The sequence below is a fragment of the Ochotona princeps genome, chromosome 10, assembly GCF_030435755.1.
Source record: "Ochotona princeps isolate mOchPri1 chromosome 10, mOchPri1.hap1, whole genome shotgun sequence".
NCBI classification, from domain to species: domain Eukaryota; kingdom Metazoa; phylum Chordata; class Mammalia; order Lagomorpha; family Ochotonidae; genus Ochotona; species Ochotona princeps.
This window is the reverse complement of record NC_080841.1, coordinates 74,249,363-74,267,192: the sequence shown is the minus strand read 5'-3', so window position 1 is coordinate 74,267,192 and position 17,830 is coordinate 74,249,363. Positions and strand designations below refer to the sequence as shown.

The 17,830-nt window shown below is 50.5% G+C and overlaps 1 protein-coding gene across 2 annotated transcripts in view; it reads right to left on the bottom strand.

Moving 5' to 3' along the window:
* The window catches only part of NRP1 (neuropilin 1), a 99,036-nt gene that overhangs the window by 31,633 nt on the left and 49,573 nt on the right, over window positions 1–17,830 (bottom strand). For both annotated transcript variants that reach the window (XM_004588417.2, XM_004588418.2), the window contains exons 5-6: window positions 14,295–14,450; window positions 12,633–12,799 (exon numbers count right to left, since the gene is read on the bottom strand). In XM_004588417.2, coding sequence (XP_004588474.2) covers window positions 12,633–12,799; window positions 14,295–14,450 — 323 coding nt within the window. The remainder of the gene's footprint in view (window positions 1–12,632; window positions 12,800–14,294; window positions 14,451–17,830) is intronic.

The following is a 17,830-nucleotide window of genomic DNA, read 5'->3' as shown; positions in this document are numbered from 1 at the left end:
AAAGTGGGGTCTTCAGAAGGTTCACAAAGAATGTAAATGATGAAAAACTGGATTTCAAGGCCTTTTTGGGCACCAAAATAAATTTATCTTCCAACTCCATTTATTTCCATGAGCTTGTGAAATCTGCCTGATCAGTACAGAAGTGACTCTGCCCACCACCTTCTCACACAGACATGAAGTGTCAGTGGTGGCTGTAGATACCAGGCTTGTCCCATTTCCCCTTGCCACACACAATGAGGACTCGGACTGCAGATGCTGAGAAGGCCCAAGCCTGGGGTCTGCGTGAGGAACACACATCCTTTCCTTTTCCCTTGCACGGGTATCTACCCTGCTGCAGACTCGCAGTCTCTACTAAGACACATCCAAGGAGCAGCCCGCGTGCAGGTATGCAGGAACGGCCTATATGGGCCCTTTCTGCCACAGCACTGTCTTAACTGCGATGGGAAGTGCATCCCTGGATGGAGAGGCACAGAGACAGGCTCTGGTTTCACCGGAACTGACTCAGGCATGGTCTGAGTGCTGTGTGTGGCTCAACGTGTCTCTGCTGCTGCAGGTGGAACAGCAGCACGTAGCCTTCGAGCCGGGAGGGACACATGGCTGCTCCCTGGAAAGATCCAGAACCAGCTACTACTGACAGCACGGTGTGAAGAGACAGCCCTGTTGCCACAATGGAAGTCCATCCTGATCCGTAAAATGCTGCCTGTTGGGCTGGCCCTGGCCAGAGAGTGCGGTCTAGCTTTGACCACTCCCATGGCAGAGCAGCACAGCCTGAAAAAAACAGAGTCCAGCAAACTGATGCCTGATAAAAAACAGGAAAACACTTCTGAGGGAATGGAGTTGGGGGGGGCATGGTGGAGTGTCTCCGAGATCTCTGATGACTCAGAGGGTTGCTCAGTCCATTGACGCCACCAGCCAAAGAGAAGAGTCTTGAGCAGTTTGCTTGTTTCTGCAGAGAAATCCTTATTTTCCATGAACATCCAGGCAGCTGCAGCCTCCAAGGGTTTGTTTACAGCACCGACCCTGAGACCCTTCAGGACCCGGCTTCTGAGAACCCACAAGGCATCCCCTCCCAAGGTGTCCCTTCTCCATCGAGCGATATAATCCTCCAAGTGCTTACAATTGTGTGCTGTCAATCAGTAGAAGTCCATGGCCTGAATGTCTCCATGGCCTGTCACAGTCCTTACAGGGGTCACGCGGAGCAACATGTGTGCCCTCCCTGAGGCTGCACAGCTGTCGCCCTGCACACAGGGACAGCGGCACTGGCCTGTACCCTCAGGCTGGCCCCTCAGCTCATAACTGAACATCATAACTATCAGGCAATGATAGTTATCACTCCTCCCCGATTGTTTTTTTGAAATTTCTTTTATAATTAGGGAACTACCTGGGGTTACTTTACTATCTATCAGCTCAAATTTGACTCTTGCCTCTGGAAAGCAAAACCCGTGGACGTGGGGGTGCTCTTAGAACCCAAGATGGGGTGGGGTGAAGGGTGGGTTGCAGCAAAGATAAAATAAGGAAACATTACAAATTCTGGAGAATTTTAAAAAGCACAGGATAGGAAGCATCTCACCATTTCGTTTGCTCGTCTGAACTGTTTGAATAAGTCCTTTCTTTCAGAGTTAAATGGAAAGCAAGCACTTCCTGGGATAGACGATTGCTGTTTCCAATAAAGCGGGTGCTGAGAGTAAAACAACCCATAAGAATGAACAGAGGGTGGGCTGGTCAGTCAGATCAACACTGACGTGGCTGTCACAACACCAAGGTAGGGAAGGCTAGCTGCCCTGACAGCCCCGCTCTTGAACCTAGGGCATGGCAAGGAGGGGGGATCCCAGGGAACGGCAGGCTGTGTCCCTGGCAGGTGGAGGAGGTGACACTGGTCTGAGCTTCTCTTTACATCGGTCCCAACACTTCCTCTATCTCACATTCTATGCTTTTCTTTCTGATTTGGGAGCAACTGATTAGGAAATCAAGCTCTTGTTCTGAAACATTCTTTAGAGTTCTGTGGGTTCTGTTTGCACAGGAAAATCCGCTGCAGTTGTTACAGTTGGCACAAAGAAGCAAAAACTGGTGCAATTCAACTGCAGCCAAGCTTGGCTACCCAGGTCACTGAGACCCCTGAGTAGCAGCTTGTAGCAGCCACATGGGAAACACTGTGATGGATGTGGGGCAGGGCAGAGGGGAGAGAGAAACTTTGCACTATGCTTATGGATCCCCAGCTCCTACCGTGGACGTGGGCTTTCCACTGCCCTCAATGCAAGCAGGGGAAGAACTTATCTGTCACCTGCTTATATGTCACACCCTTCAACCTGAGCCACATGATGGGGAACATGCAGCTACCTGGTCCCTCTGAGATGCTGGCAGTGCATGCACAGACCTCATGGTGCACCCAGGGTGGCCACCCCCTCCAGCCATTGCCCAGGTCTCCACACAGCAGAGCCTGACACATATACACCTGCCCACTCTGGACCCAAGACCAGACACCTGTTCCAACTATATCCACAGGATGATAAGCACCAATTGCCACTGTGCTATCATGTATCCACCTTCCAGGCTGGATGAACTCCCTGGCTTGGGTCCTGGCTTCGTGTCTTGTTTCTGCTTGCTTGTTTGTTTGTTTGTTTTAAGATTATTTATTGGAAAGACAGATTTGAAGAAAGGATAAGAGACGGAAAGATCTTCCATCTTCCATTCTCTAGTTCATTCCCCCTAAGGCCACAAGAGCCAGAGTTGAGCCAATCTGAAGCCAGGAGGCAGGAGCTTCTTCCAGGTCTCCCATGTGGATGCAGGGTCCCAAGGCTTTGGGCCGTCCTCCACTGCTTTCCCAGGCCACAAGCAGGGAGCTGGATGGGAAGTAGAGCAGCCGGGATATGAACCGGTATGCAAATGGGATGCTGGTGCTGCAAACTGGAAGATTATCCTGGTGAGCCATTGTTACTGACTCTAGCTTCCTGCCAATGTACCTGTCATCCACCAGGGAGACCTGGGTGTTCAAAGCTCTGGGCTCTGACCCCGCGCCAGCTGTAGCCAGTGTATGTGAGGGCTGAACCAAAGGATGGGAACTCCGTCAAATAAAATCTTGTGGAAAATGGAATGAAAAGATACATTTTTTTGGTCTAAGAAAAATTTGAAATCCATGCATGTAAGAGAGCTTCAAAAAAAACTTTTTGGAAAAATGAGGGTTGTGACAGAATTTCCACTGGACTTTAAAACAGCTCTCCTAAAGTCTGTGGCAATGTGAATCATCACACAGCCACTCCACTCTCTGATGCAAAATCCAAGACCGAAACATAGCACTTGGCAGCGTTTTGATAAAACTGCCAGTATTTTAAACAAAAATGGAAATGGAATGAGCTGCTTCTTAATCTGCTTGAATTACTTCTGATAAAAAGATTTTAATTGAGATGAAATCTGGAAACATGAATGTTCTAAATGGAGATACTGAAGACACAGGCATAAACAAGCAGATGTTTCCCCCAGAACCTTCTGGAACACAGGCGGTCCCCACCCAGGGAACGCTGCAGCTGAGCGTCTGCATCCAGGACGGACCAAAATCCCCACTTCCTGTGACCTTTTCTTGTCCCACTCCCTGGAAGACACAGGGTCTGACCAGAATATGGTCATACAAGGTAATTTCCATGGTTCTATCAAGGAGGTTCACTTACTACCAGAGGTTGATTTTGACAGAAGTTGTCTCAATGGGCAGAAATACTGACTTAGTTTTCCTTTCATGGTAAATGCTAAATGCACGAATTCCTTTTTTAAATATACATGTATCCTTTAAAATGCATGCCCTATTCAGAAGCATTCTTTGAAATTTGAAAGATAATTCCAGTGCTTTGAAATGCTGCTGAATGAAAATAGCAATGGCTAGTCTGGAATTCTTAAAAAAAAAAAAATCACTCAACTGTCAGACTCCACACGTTGCAACTTCATTTTTTAAGGCTGGAAACAAACAAAAAATGTTTCTTTCCTGTGTCTCCCCTAAGCCATGCGTGCCTCATGAAGTACCAAAAGAACTTCCATTGGAGTTTCACATTCCACACCGTTTTCTAACCTCTTGCCTTTATCTTGAGGATTTTTCACTGAAAGTATGATGTTCCCAGATCCTCGCATTGAAGACCGTGTCAGGTTTCTTGTACCTGTAGCTGCTTGCTTCCTCCCTGGTTTGTGGTCTCTCTCATCTCTGAGATGGGGCTGAGCAGCATCTCCCATCCTTGGACACAAAACAAGTCTCAGAAGCCAAAGATGTACCGTACTGATACTCAAAGCGTAGCCGGGTCCTGGTACCACTTCTTCCCTCTACTTTTCTCATTAGTATGCAACTTATTGAAAGGCTTACTGTGGAACAGTTTTTGTTGTTGTTGTTGTCGTTTCTGTCTTTCGTTTCATTTTCCACAATTTTTTTTTTTTTTAATTAGACAGAGAGGTGGGGAGGGAGAGGGAGCGAGGAGAGGGGAGAGGGCAGCCAAGTTGGGTGTCCATCCACTGGTCCACCCTTCAAATGCCCACAACAGACTGAAACCAGGAGCCAGGTTCCTGATGTGAGTGGCAGGAATCTAAACACTTGAGCCATTGCTGCTGTCTCCTTGTGTTCACTTTAGCAAGAAACTGGGCACAAGAGACAGAGCTAGAAAAGGAAGCCAGGCTGGTCCTCTGATGTGGGCCACAGGCATCTCAACCACCAGGTCCAATGCCTGCCCCAGGTCCTAAGCTGCTAAGGCCATGCTCCTAAGGAAGGAAAGGCCTGAGGAAGGACTTCAAGGCAAAGCGCAGAGGCCCCACCGTCTGCATCAGGGAGAGATGGGGACAGGAATGTCTTCCAGGTGCACATGGAAGAACCAAGCACACAGGGCCCACAGGACAAGATCCTCTGTGTCCTTGGAGAGCTCCATGATGACACAAACATGTATGATCCTACATTCCATGGGGAAAATCTCACATACACAAAAAAGTGCTATAGGCTGACCCAGCAAATTCAGCTATGCTTTCCTATATTTACATTTTTATTTTGGCATTCAATTGTGGCATATATTTGCTTGTGTCATTTTGGGCAACCTCAGGGCAAGAAGATATACAGTAAGCTTATTTTTAGTAGGACCCCAGAATCCAAGTGCTTGATATGACACAAGAAGCCACGGGGCCAGTCATCGCCACCTACAGAATTTCATTGACGAGCCCCTTGCGCTTGCCAGGAGCAACACAGACTACTTATGCTTTTGCTAAATGCCGAAAATGCAGTTCAAGGTGTCAGAAATTAAGGCTATGAGAGTAAAAATCGTGGTAGCATCCAGAGATCTGTCTCCTAAAGGAAAGCGATTAGAAGAATGGCACAAATGCATTGTTAACCCCATGAGGCAAAGACAGCTGAAAAAACAAAAACCGCACAAGTCACTTGCACAAGGGCCTATGTGATGAAGCTCCCGTCATAACATGTGCACTTAGTCTCAGATGCTCACTCTGTTCGACTGGGGTCGGAACTACAAAAGCACAGTGCATTTTATTACCTTTGGGATTTATGGGGCATTTTAAAGTTTAATCCACTTTCCTCTGTTTGGACCTGGAATTGAGAGAGAGGAAAAAGCGGCAGGAAGGGAAGAGGGCAGAGAGAAGGAAGACACGTGTGTGCATGTTGTTATATACTCATACTTGTGTGTGCGTATGTGCACCTGTGCTTCTGTGTGTGCCTGTGTGTGTATACATTCCTCTACCTACATTGTGTGTGCATGTACACCCACACTTGTGTGCTCACGTCTGCTTTGTCTCAGGTCAGCACCCAGAGCTGCTGCTCTGGTGTGTATCACTACTGCATTTTGAGTACAAGCTTTCAAACAGTGCATGAAATGAGAACTGGCAGGCACTGAATCCTGGCCACACCAGGATGCTCTCCTGTCATCTGTGCTGGGAAAAAAGTCTCAAGCTGGGGGCTTCTGCCAGCTCTGAAGACAGTGCTTGCCATGGGGCTTTCCAATCACGATGTGATGGTTACTCAAAGCCTCGGTACCCGTGGGTGACTTCTCATGCATGCAACCATGGTCACTGCTCCCTCATGTGAACGCTACTATGTGCTGTGAAGGGTGCAGTCATTATCACTGGGCAGAACCCGATCCCAACAAAGGAATTCCTACAACCACTGCTGTAAAACCTGCACGTGATGGATTCCATTAACATTTTCCTCCTGAGGAGTCTCAACAGCCCAATAATTTTAGACGCCACAGACAAGGATAGCATTTCACACAAAACAGATGTGAATCCATAGACCTCGCCTTCTCCCCGACGTGACACTGGGTGGTAACCGACAGCTCTCAACGTGTCACTGAGGCTGCACACGTCACACTTACTAACTACTCCTCCCGTGAAAAGGCAAATCAAGGGACTATCCAACCACGTCCCTGACTTCTGATCGCATTTGAAGCTCGAAAGCACCAGCATACCACATGGAAATGAACACAGAGACAGGCCTTACACCTAACAGGATTCCAGTTAAGGATCCACAATCCCACATCAGAGTGTCGGGGTCCAGTGCTCAGCTCCTGCTCCTGTTTGCAGATCCCTGCTAATGCACTACCCGAGAGGTAATAGAGCTGGCTCAAGTGCTTCGGAAAGGAGCTCCTGGCTTCCGGATTCAACCTGGATGCTCCTCGCTACGTCAGGCCTCTGAGGAGTGAGCCTAAGGATGAGAGCTCTGTGTCACTGTGTCTCCAAACATCAAAACACCACAATTCACCAATGAAAAAGAAAATGAAACTGAGTAGGCAAAGGCCACAGACCCACGTGGAAGAGCCCTTTCTGCCTGAGTCTGGCAGTGGTGACTTAAAACATTATCCCTGTATTTCCTTTTCTTAATCATTCTTCTCTGTTCATTTTGAAGCTCCATCTAAAATAGCATCTGTATTTGTTTAGCTAAAAACAGTTCACTTTTAACAGCTAAATATAGTGGAACCTAAGATAAATAAACAAGGAGGTTGGAGATGCTGTTTTCCTGTGTTATGTAAACAAATAATCTCTATTTTCAGCAAACAAAGGCACTAGGGTTCTGTTCCAATAATATGTTCAAAGGTAGCCAAGCCGCAAGTGGCTTTGTCTTTTAAAAGTCTGGCTGGTCCGACTAGTCAGAGAAAGCTTTGGATAGGCTTTCCGGTTCCTTCTGTTAACCTAGGGGTCATTCTCTCTCTGATCCGACATGGTCAATGTCAGTGTCAATATCTGGAGGTACATTCGGTGTATGAGTGTATGTGTGTATTAGTATACACATGTGTATGTATAAACACCTTGGTGCGCACGTTTGTGTGTGTGTGGGCGCACCGCTGCCCTTCTGGCTTCTGCAGGTGCAGCTGGCAGATGCTATTAAACACCCCCCAGTGCACAGACAGAACAGCTGCAGTACCCTCCCAGTCCCACACCATCCCTACATGCTTCATGGCACGTGTGCCAACTGAGTGAGCTGGTCCTGGCAGACCTCTGCTCACAGGACTTAGAAAGCATTCTTTTATAGTCATCTCAGTGATGTACTCATAATGCAGACATACTCCCACTGTCCCAGAAACATCCACAAGAAGCGCCCTGGGTGTTCACCGGCAGGACAAGCCAGCCTCTCTGTGCTCCGGGTTTGCCAAGAATACAGTCTCATAGACTACAGCCCTGCTAGTGGCTGGCATCCTGTGAAAAATCAAAAGCCTGCTTCACATTCAGCGCATTAATATCAGTGAACCAAAGATGTGTCTAGGACGTTTAGAAGGAAAGAAAATTGTCTATGAAGCTAAGATAAATGACAGCGCAGGGCTTTAGGATAAATTACTTTTGTTTCTATTTTCAAGATAAATTACTTCTGTGTCTCTTTTCGATTCTGGGGGACTCTTAACTTGAAAGGTTAAAAACAAGAAGCTGGGTAACAAATTCTTCTAATCAAATAAGCCAGTACTTACTTCTACCTAAAATGTGATAAGAACATGTGAGACCGTTTGCAGAGGAAATTCTCAGAATTCACAGACGGTTTCATTCTCTGGCGCTCAGGAGGTCCCACTGGGTCCTGCCCACCTCCTGATGCCTTTAGTGTCCATTCTAAGTGGCAAGCAAGGCCTGAATCACAGCAGAGCCTCTCTGCGAAGGCACTGGTAACAACAGCCACAGGTCTGGATGAGCTGCGTGTGTGTGCACAGGCAGCAGCCATGGAAGCGCTTCGGGACCAGGTGAGCCAGCTTGGGGCTGAGTCTGCAGCCTGACTGCTGTGGGGAGGGGCTCCTATGTGATTCCAGATCTGGCCATGCGTTGTGTCTTCCTGTGAGGGGTGTGTCCAGGGCAGTTGCCTTGCAGGGGTCCTAGGAGAGGAGGACACTTCCAACAGCCAAAGATCTCTCCACATCTTGCAAGATGACAGGTGGGGCAACCGAGAAGCAACTAGGTCCAGGAACAGAAGCCTGCAGGCACAGGCCGACAGCAGCAGTGAGGTGACAAAGGGACATTTGGGGCTGGAAAGCCAGAAAGGGGAGGCTCCGCTGCCTGTGTGGCCCTGTACTCCTGAGAAAGGAGGGTGGGCAGTGCCCCAGGTGTGCAGTGGACCCCCGCGAGGGAGGGTGGGCAGTGCCCCCAGGTGTGCAGTGGACCCCCGCGAGGGAGGGTGGGCAGTGCCCCAGGTGTGCAGTGGACCCCCACGAGGAGAGTGGGCAGTCCCCCCCAGGTGTGCAGTGGACCCCCACGAGGAGGGTGGGCAGTGCTCCCAGGTGTGCAGTGGACCCCCTCGAGGAGGGTGGGCAGTGCCCCCTAGGTCTGCAGTGGACCCCAGCGAGGAGGGTGGGCAGTCCCCCCAGTGTGCAGTGGACCCCCTCGAGGAGGGTGGGCAGTGCCCCCAGGTGTGCAGTGGACCCCCACGAGGAGGGTGGGCAGTCCCCCCAGGTGTGCAGTGGACCCCCACGAGGAGGGTGGGCAGTGCCCCCAGGTGTGCAGTGGACCCCCGCGAGGAGGGTGGGCAGTGCCCCCAGGTGTGCAGTGGACATGAAAGGTCATATCTAATGTGGAATCTTCAGCTGCTACGCCCAGGACTGAGTAGAGAAAGGAGAAAGGTATTGTCTCATTACCTGAGTGGTAAGTGGATGCCAGGTGTTATCCCACTGGCCACTGCCTTTGAACTCTGAGCCATGGCAACTATCCCTGCTGCCATGAGGGAAACAGTCAAGTTTTGTGTTTCTCAGAACACTGCCATGCTCACTAGGCACCAAAAAAGGTAGGGGCACAGCTGAATCACCACAGCTGCAGACCGGCCTGGGACCCTGTCACTCCACTGGGTTCCTCTCAACAGGACACTCCTGAGGTCTGCTGCCCCCTCTGCTCCAGAGCCCCCGGTGCTCAGAGCTGCTTCCTTGGCTTCCACTCCTGAAGTCCTGGCGGGAGTGGTCTTTGACTTGTGGCCCCTGGTTCTGTTGTACAGTTATTTCCTACCCGAGCACTGTGCTGCGTGTGTGTATGTGTGTGTCTCCTGGCATTTGCATCAGGGAAAAGTCACAGTTGTTGCAGGAAAACACTCCCAAGGGCTTTAATTAAAGCTGGGAGGACAAATCTGTTTACAGTGTGGCCAAAGCCATCATTAATAAAACATCTGAATAATGAGCACATTAAATCCTGCTTTGTATGTGAAGGGCTCTGCTGTGATCAATGGGAAATGAGCGGCACACGAGGGCTGAGGTGCAACAGTCACGGAGCCTGCCTGCTGGGGACCTGTACACGTGCTGTGAGTGCAGGGGCAGTAGAGGGAGACTTTTTGGTTTCAATGGCCTTAATGGCTTGGGCAATGAAGATGTGAGTGACAGGTAAGGCTTGTTAGGGTTGATTCTCTGAATCCTTGGTCATTTAGCCAGAAATACAGGCAGAACAAAGACCAACAAGAGAGTGCCGAGTTAACTCTGACCTGGATGGGATATGGAGCGGCCTCAGTGGGAGCTGGCCATGGCAGCCTTCCGCTGGGGACTTCCCTGCTCACAGCCCAGCTCCACGGAGACCATGGGTCTCACAGGAAGCCACGGTGGATGTTCTTGTGGGCGGGGTAAGGATGCACTGTGTTCTGTGTCACTCAGTCGTTTCCTGGAAAAGACAATAGGCTCCAGGACTTTTGCTGTCTTGAAGGAAAGGCGGCTTCCGACACCAGCTTATTAACTTAGCACACACGAGGTGTTTGTCCTTGTTGTTGCTACAGCAGTGTGCTTTGCGGGGGCAGAAAAGGAGAACAAATGTCCCCGGCACACTCAGGTGCGTGTAGGTTGTGGGATCCTCTCTTCCCGTAATTGGAGGTTGAACCTACTGCCCTCTGGGCTGGCTGGGCCATTCCTAAAGCATCTATCCCAGGAAACACGCCAGCCCTTTCTAGAAGAGTTTCAGAATGGAAACACACAGAATTATCCCAAAACAGGTGGTGGGAAGTTGGCAACAGTGCCTGTCGTTGTCTTTGGAAGGACTGAGGAGTGAAGCCCTGGCCTATAAGGTCTAGAAATAGCTTTGTTCAGTCAAGGAAAGCCGTGAAAGAGGCGGCCACGTCCTCAGATGGACTTGGCTTTGCATGTGCAGATGCAAGTGACAAGGACAAGCACACCTGCAGGGTGGGGGTAGGTGTGGAGTGGGACAGAACTCCCTGCCCAGCCTAGCTGAAGCTATGACTTTGAGCTTGTGTCAATGCTTCTGCAGCCACACATTAACAATGGGGATATCTGTGCCACAGCAGGTGATGCTAAGGGTTAAACTGCCAGGAGGCCAAGCATGCAACACAAGCTGGGCCACACACATGCCTCCCCTTGGATGACACCACACAACATGAATGTGTCAGCATCTGTCTCCAAGCGTTTGCAGCATGTGCTGGGTGCCATATGCCTGCTGTCCTGTGGAGCCATGGCTGGGTGACATACTTGGGAGAGTCAGGGGTGCAATGTGAGTCGAGAGAGTCGCACGAGTGGGTGTTTCATTGTGCTCTTTCTGCCTACCTTGATGACAGTCACAAGATGGCCACGTCCTCTTCCTGGGTCCTGATCTGAGATGAGGAGCAGATCTGCAGGTGGTCCAGCGGCTAACGACTGGGACAGGGTGGTGGCGGTGGTGCAAGGGGAGGAATGACACACAACCCCCAGTTCTGGAACCCAGGTGACTCCTTGTTCCCCCTGACCATCCCAGACACAAAGGCTGGAGTGGCTGCAGAGGCTTTCCTTCTCCTGTGACAATCTCATACCGTGTCACACTCCAGGGGATGACATGCAGACAAGTGCCTTGGGAGAGCCCACTTAGTCACTGCGCATCTGGTGTGTAGAATTGCTGCAACTGCAGCTTTGGAACCTGTGCGAGGCCACGGGCCTTGCATTACCACAGGTTGCCCAGCGTGACCCAGAGTGGAACACGCTGAGCTCTGCACAATGTGCGTCTTCCCGCAGGCATGCCTGTCAATCACCCCGACTCCTGGAGGCTCTGAGAGGACGTGAACAGCACACCACCAAGACCTATTTTGACACAGGCCAATTCATTTCCCTTCTGACTCAATCCATAGCTGGGTGCAGCCATCCTGAGGTGAGAGCCTCATCTTTTCTCATGGCGCATGCATTTCTCAGTGTTGTCTTTCGGAGGTTAACATGGGTTCAGTCTCTGTAATAGGCCATTTCACTTTAAGTGTATGTTAAACTAATATTGACCTTTCCAAAGTAAAACAAAATCTGGTGTTTATGCTTCTAGGACTGAAGCAGAGAGGGCTGTGGAAAGCAGAGGATTAATCATCTTAGATTCTCCCTGCTCGGAAACACTACTCCTTGGGAATCTGTCATCTGACATCCTAAGCAATGAACCTAGCTCTGCCTCCTCCCCGAAAGGGGTCAGTGGGACCCAGTGCTGGACAATCTGTCCCCATATGCCCCGTCAGGACAAGTGTGGAGGGTTAGCATGAGTATGTGGATATGGCAGAAGCAGGATGTCAGGAGAAAGAAGGTGCCAGTCACAAGGGCACAGAGCCCGTGGCCCTGCATGGCGCCCCATACACACATTGCAGACAGCCCTGTGAATAGAACAGACACACTCCCTTCCCTGTTCCACTCCTGTGCAAACAAGAAACCTGGCAGCTGAAGTGAGGACTACGCACATCCACCAGGGGGTCCATTACTCGGGAGACCAAATTGATCAGAGCAGGCATCAACAGAAAAAAATGCAGAGTTGGGAAGAAAAATCAGATCCTCCTGCCAGGAACAATGCGATGTCAATGCTCCGGTTCTGCGCTGGATGGGACTAACAGTCCTGTGTCCTCCATGATGTCAGCAGTGAGTGAACTGTGGGTACTGTTCAGGGATCTGCTTCTGCCCTAAGGGTCTTCCTCAACCCTGCATGTATAGGGCCATGTTCTTACCTCTATCTGTGCCTGCATCCACACCCATGGCCACATTTCGTCCACACGTGCATACTCGCTTGTCCACATCCACACCCATACCTTGTCCATTCGTGTATGCTTACCTTGTCCATACAAACGGCCACACCTCATCCACACAGGTATACTTGCTTATCCATACCCACACCCAGATCTTGTCCACACATGCATGCTCACCTTGTCCACACCCGCGGCCACACTTTAACCACATGTGTATGCTCACTTGTCCACACCTGCACCCACACCTTGTAGGTACCTGTATCCACTCTCGGTAGGAGTCCTCCCCCGGCGTCCATCCATTCTCAGGGTAGTTCAGCCGGGAGCGCTCTGCGGACCAGTTGGTGCTGTACTGGGAGGAGGCAGTGATCTGGTCGGAGTGGATCTCCCCTGACTCCATGCCCAGAGCTTCCATGCATTTGAAATCTGAAGGGAAACATGGCAGAATGTAGGGTTACAATGGTTTTCCTTCTAAGCTGGTGGACTGTGGAGTTCATTCATGGAGTTGTACAAAGGCTATGTCAACCTTCACCCTGTGTCCACAAGTAACCATCACAATGATGAACAGTTCTACTGAGTAGGGACAGGATGACCAAAACATCATTTAAAATTCATCAGGGGGTATTGCAAGTTCAGACTCATTTTCCACATAACATATATGTGCTGCTCACTTGTGGTACACTCTAAGAGCTATGGATAAACAAAATACATTGTAGGATCACTTCCTTCAGTATCTAATGAAATCTGACAGTCTCTCTGTGCAGTGACAACTCATGTTCAAGGGTCACTGGCTCTGCCATTCAGATTCTCCTGGGGCACTGAGGTCACAGCTCCTGGTGCCTTCTGCTCTTACGTACCTACCTTTCACCCGGTCATGCTCATTAGCACACAACACACGTATGTGTCCTATGACACTCAAGCTTCCACGGTAGGGAAAGTGCAGGGCATGTGGCCCCAAAGAACACCACGCCTTCCTCAGTGTGAAATGAAGATGTGATCGGCAACTGTGTGTACCTGCTGTGTGCACTTGGCCAGAGCTCACACACTGGTCACCGAGGGACTTGGTGCTTAGCACAATATGAGCAGAGCCTGGGAGAGGTGAGTAGGATCATGGTCCCTCTGTTCTCTGTTTTAACAGAAGCACGTGTAGCATAAGCCTCTTCTTTCATCAGCTGCACCCTTTTAAGTTCAGCGCTGGTATTTGTAAAGGAAATTCATTTATTTGCACAAAGTCCACACACAATTTAAGTAGGCATAGCACCTGGGGTCTCACTGGCTGGGCATTCCCAGTGAGACATGGCAGAGGGCATGCCGGGCTGTGGTTGGGTCTGGTCTCCGCACCTCCTTCCCTGGGGCCTCTCTCAAAGCTACGTCATGCTCCAGCAGCTGGGAGAGACAGGCACAAATGATTTATTCTTTTCCATTATAGTTTTTTTTTCTCCCCCTCAGGCCTTTAGTAAGGCAGCTGGAAACGACAGAAGCTTTGAGAAGGAGGTGAGTTTGCCAATGGAGGACACAAACACCATCACTGTGGTTATGTGCCTCTTGGATGGGAAAGTGAAGGCTGAATTTGAAATGTGATTCTTGTGTAAAGAATCCACTTATATTCACACAAGGGAGTAGAATGCCATGGCTTACCACCGGGGTCTTCCTCAGCCCAGACACCTGCCTGTGCTTCCCGGGAGTGGGGCTGCCCAAGTTGGATGGAGCCTGGTGTTCATTTCCCATCCCGCCCTCCCTGACAATGAGGTTGGAGGCCCGCAGGCAGGCTCCTCAGCCAGTTTTAGGAAGAAAATGCATCTAATGGTTCCTCCTATCAATATTTATTTTTTAAAAAGTTGAAAGAGGAAGACACATTAGGCTCTGGCTCAGGACAAGGTCAGAAGGGGGAGTCACAAGCCCCATGGGCCCACACACTGACCTTCTGAGATGCTGCCTTGTAGGATGCTATAGTTGGCCGAGAAGCCTTCTTTGGCTATGGCGCTGTCCGTGTAGAACACCATGGACAGGATGCCCGAGGAAGCACGGATCCGACCTGGCGTCTTCTGTCCACAGTAGCGCCCGATGTGAGGGCCAACTGGAGGGCAAGAGGGAAACACAGAGAACCTCAGAGCGGCTTCCAGAGCAATGGCCACTAGAGAGATGCAGCCTATAGCTCCCTAGCCCGCAGGAAGCCATCACCTGCTGGTGAATGCACACAGGACACCCTGGGTCAAGTCTGCAGGAAGAAAAGCAGTGGGATGCAGAGCCTGGGAGAACCATTTGAGGGAGGGAGGAGCTATGGGAAAGTATCTTGGCCTCCTCCATCCAGGACCAAACCACATGTGTGCCCAGCATTGGTGGTGGATGGGGGAGACTCCCAAGATGCTGTGGTCATTAGGGCCTCATACTTCCTAACCTAACTCATGCTCCGAAGAGAATCCTGGGCAAGACAGAGCTTCTGAGAACCCAAGTGGTTACAGTAGAGGGATCCTATCTCCCTTCTTACTCTGCTAAACATCACAGACCTGGGCACAGGATGCTGGGTCACACCCTGCTCATATACTGAGCAACTGGATACTAACTCAGAATCACGGTCATGCTAAGATGCATGGACCGTGGTGCTGCTGTTGTTGTTTATATCAACACAACAGGCAGCGCATCTGTCCAGCTTCTCTCTGAAATCTGAGAGTGGTGATATTCCATGGCAAGCAGCAGCCAAGAGAGGATTGCAGGGTCAAGCAATACACCCAAGTCACTGAACAGTCTGGGGCAGGGACCCACCTGTGTTCAAGTCAGGTGGCTGTCCAGCTCACAGTGGCTGCAGACACCCCCAAATGGGAACAAACAGCACTCTTTACTCCCCTTTCTATCCTCTTTCCTTTTCTTTCTCCCTTGTCAGACTGATTTATTTGAAAGGCAGAATGACAGAGAAAGAGGGAGAGGCAGAAAGAAAGATCTTCCATCTGCTTGCTTACTTCCCCAGATGCTGCTAACGCTGGAGCTGGGTTCCCATGTGGGTGTAGTTGGGCCATCCTCTGCTGCTTTCCAAGGCAGATTAGCAAGAAGCTGGCTCAGAAGGAGGCAACAGTGACTCCAACCTGCACCCATATGGGATGCCAGAGCTTCAGGTTTCAGCTTTACCTGCTGGGAGAACCCTTCTACTCCCCGATCCAGATCAGCACCAAAAGGTCTTTTTCATGCCCTACTTGTGATAGAAACATGCCAGTCTGGGCCGAGGATGTTCTGGTATAGATGGCCATTTCAATTATGCATCACACCCTAGGGGGTCATAGGGGATGGATCCATCCCTCGAGAGAGACCTCAGATAGGCATAAGGGCTCCCTGACCTGGGTCTGAGACTGGGCTATAGACTGTAGCTGCTGAGGGTGGGACATGCTTCCCACGGGGCTCCAACAGTGAGCCATGGAGCCCCCAGGGACCAGTCCAGCTCCCCTAAGCCCTGAGCACACAGAGCCACCCATGGCTGCCAGGTTTCTCCATATAAGGATCTAAACGGAACCAAAGCCAAGCTGTTGCAAAACAGGGCTGCCTGGGTCTCTGAGAAACCCCTGGTGTGTTCAGAGTAATTGGCATGATTGAGCTCAGAGCACTTTTCGTGGCAAGTCCCTACTTTGCAGAGGCCACACGTCTGGTGAGTGAAGGCTGCTGTCACAGAGAATGCAGGGGATGGCCTGGGAGGGAACAAGGGGGCAGACAGGGGCTATGGGCACAGGTGAGACTCAGGCATTGTATGTCTGTGGGCAGGGGTCAGGGACCTGAGTCCCCTGGAGCACGCTGGCTGCCAACTGTCCTTGCAGCTTTCATCCTGGGCACAGTCTCTTCTGGCCAGCTGAGGTTTTCGTTTTGGATGTGGCCTTATCCCTAATGCAGCACCCTCGTCTTCCCATGGAGAAGTACACCACCCACACATATGTATGGCTGGAGCCGTCTCCTTGTCCCAGTCTGCAATTATGAATGCCCAGCGTGCACACACCCTCTCCCGCCCCCCATTCTCTCTGCCTCAAGCATTGAAATTCTACCCGTGTGGCTCTGTCATTTTCCCCTTAGTTTTTGGCAACCGCTTACCCAGCCCTAATCCCCTGGGCTGGTGTCTGTTGCCACAATCCCTATCCTGCCCCAGAATGTAGGGGATGCCACGGCCACCCTGGGAAGTGCTGGTCCTCCCCCTCCAGCATCGCCTGGTTCCTCAGGGGAGGGTAGCTAGCCGGGGGCCTCTTTGAAAGAGGGAACAGAAGGGAACTTGTGTATCACAGACCGTAATTTACAGTCTCCATGACTCACTGGTTTATAATGTGCAGGCCATGCTGGGCAAAGCTGCCTCTGTCCTCAGAACATTGCCGCCGGATAGCAGCACGCCGCTTGCGCTAGCAGCCCTCAAGACAGGAGAGTGAAAGGCTTTTTCGACTTTCATACAAAGAAGTATTGAGCTTTCCTGGACAACAGCGGGACCTCGGCTCAGCAACTAATGCGGTATTGATCCGGGCTGGGCCCGAGTGCTGGGGGTGCTTGCGTCTGTCTTGTGCGTGTATGGATTTGTGCATTCACACGGACATGACTTTCGGAGTTGCCATTTCTCTGTGTGTTTAAGTGCCAAAGAACAAGGGAAAGCTGCTACAGGCACAGCTGAAAAGTCTAGATCTGGGCATGGAGGACCCGAGCTATTGCTTGAGGCAGCTTACCAGGTGTGAAAGGAACAAGGGTGCTGGGCCACTCAGGAGCCACCCCTTCCCAGGCAGAGGGGATGCCACATCCTCCAATTCTGCTGTGGATCCCCAGCCCCAGAACTGTACAAGTGGGCTTCCTGTTACCTCTGACCACAAGCGAGAGCAACGATCTCCCATGGACAAGAACCGTAAAATAAGGTGTGTGTGTGTGTGTGTGTGAACAGATAAAGCAAAATGGGAACAGTTATGCTTGCCTTAAGGTAGTGAGCCTTGTGGTAGCGAGTCCCTGGGAGCTCAGAATCAATATTTGTGACAAACACCTCTCCCATTGCTTCTAGAATGTTCATTTACATAGAAAGCTAAACAGCAGAGCTCAATCTAGCTTTTTAGAGAATCATTCCTGAGATTGCTGAGATCAAATGTTGCTAACCCCTCCCCTGTCAGGCTGAGTTGAAACTCTTGTCCTGCCTGTCCCAGAACTGGGCTGTGAGCTCCATTGGTCAGTCCGGGCACCCACTGGGGAAGTGGGTAGCTGTACTTGGCTCCTGGCCACAAACCACAGGCAAACCTCACCATCTCTTTTCCAGCTGCAAGATTCGAGGCGAGAGAGAGAGAGATGTGCAAGCCACCAGGCGCTCACTCCAGTCTGGGAGTCAACTGCTTTTCTTCAAAGTCAATCTGAATCAATGGGCAGCTTTCAATTACTTGGTTGTGTAATTCAATGTTTATGATAAAATGCAACATAAAACTGCTGGGTGGTTAAAAGCCTTCAGTGCCTTCTGGTTGTTGA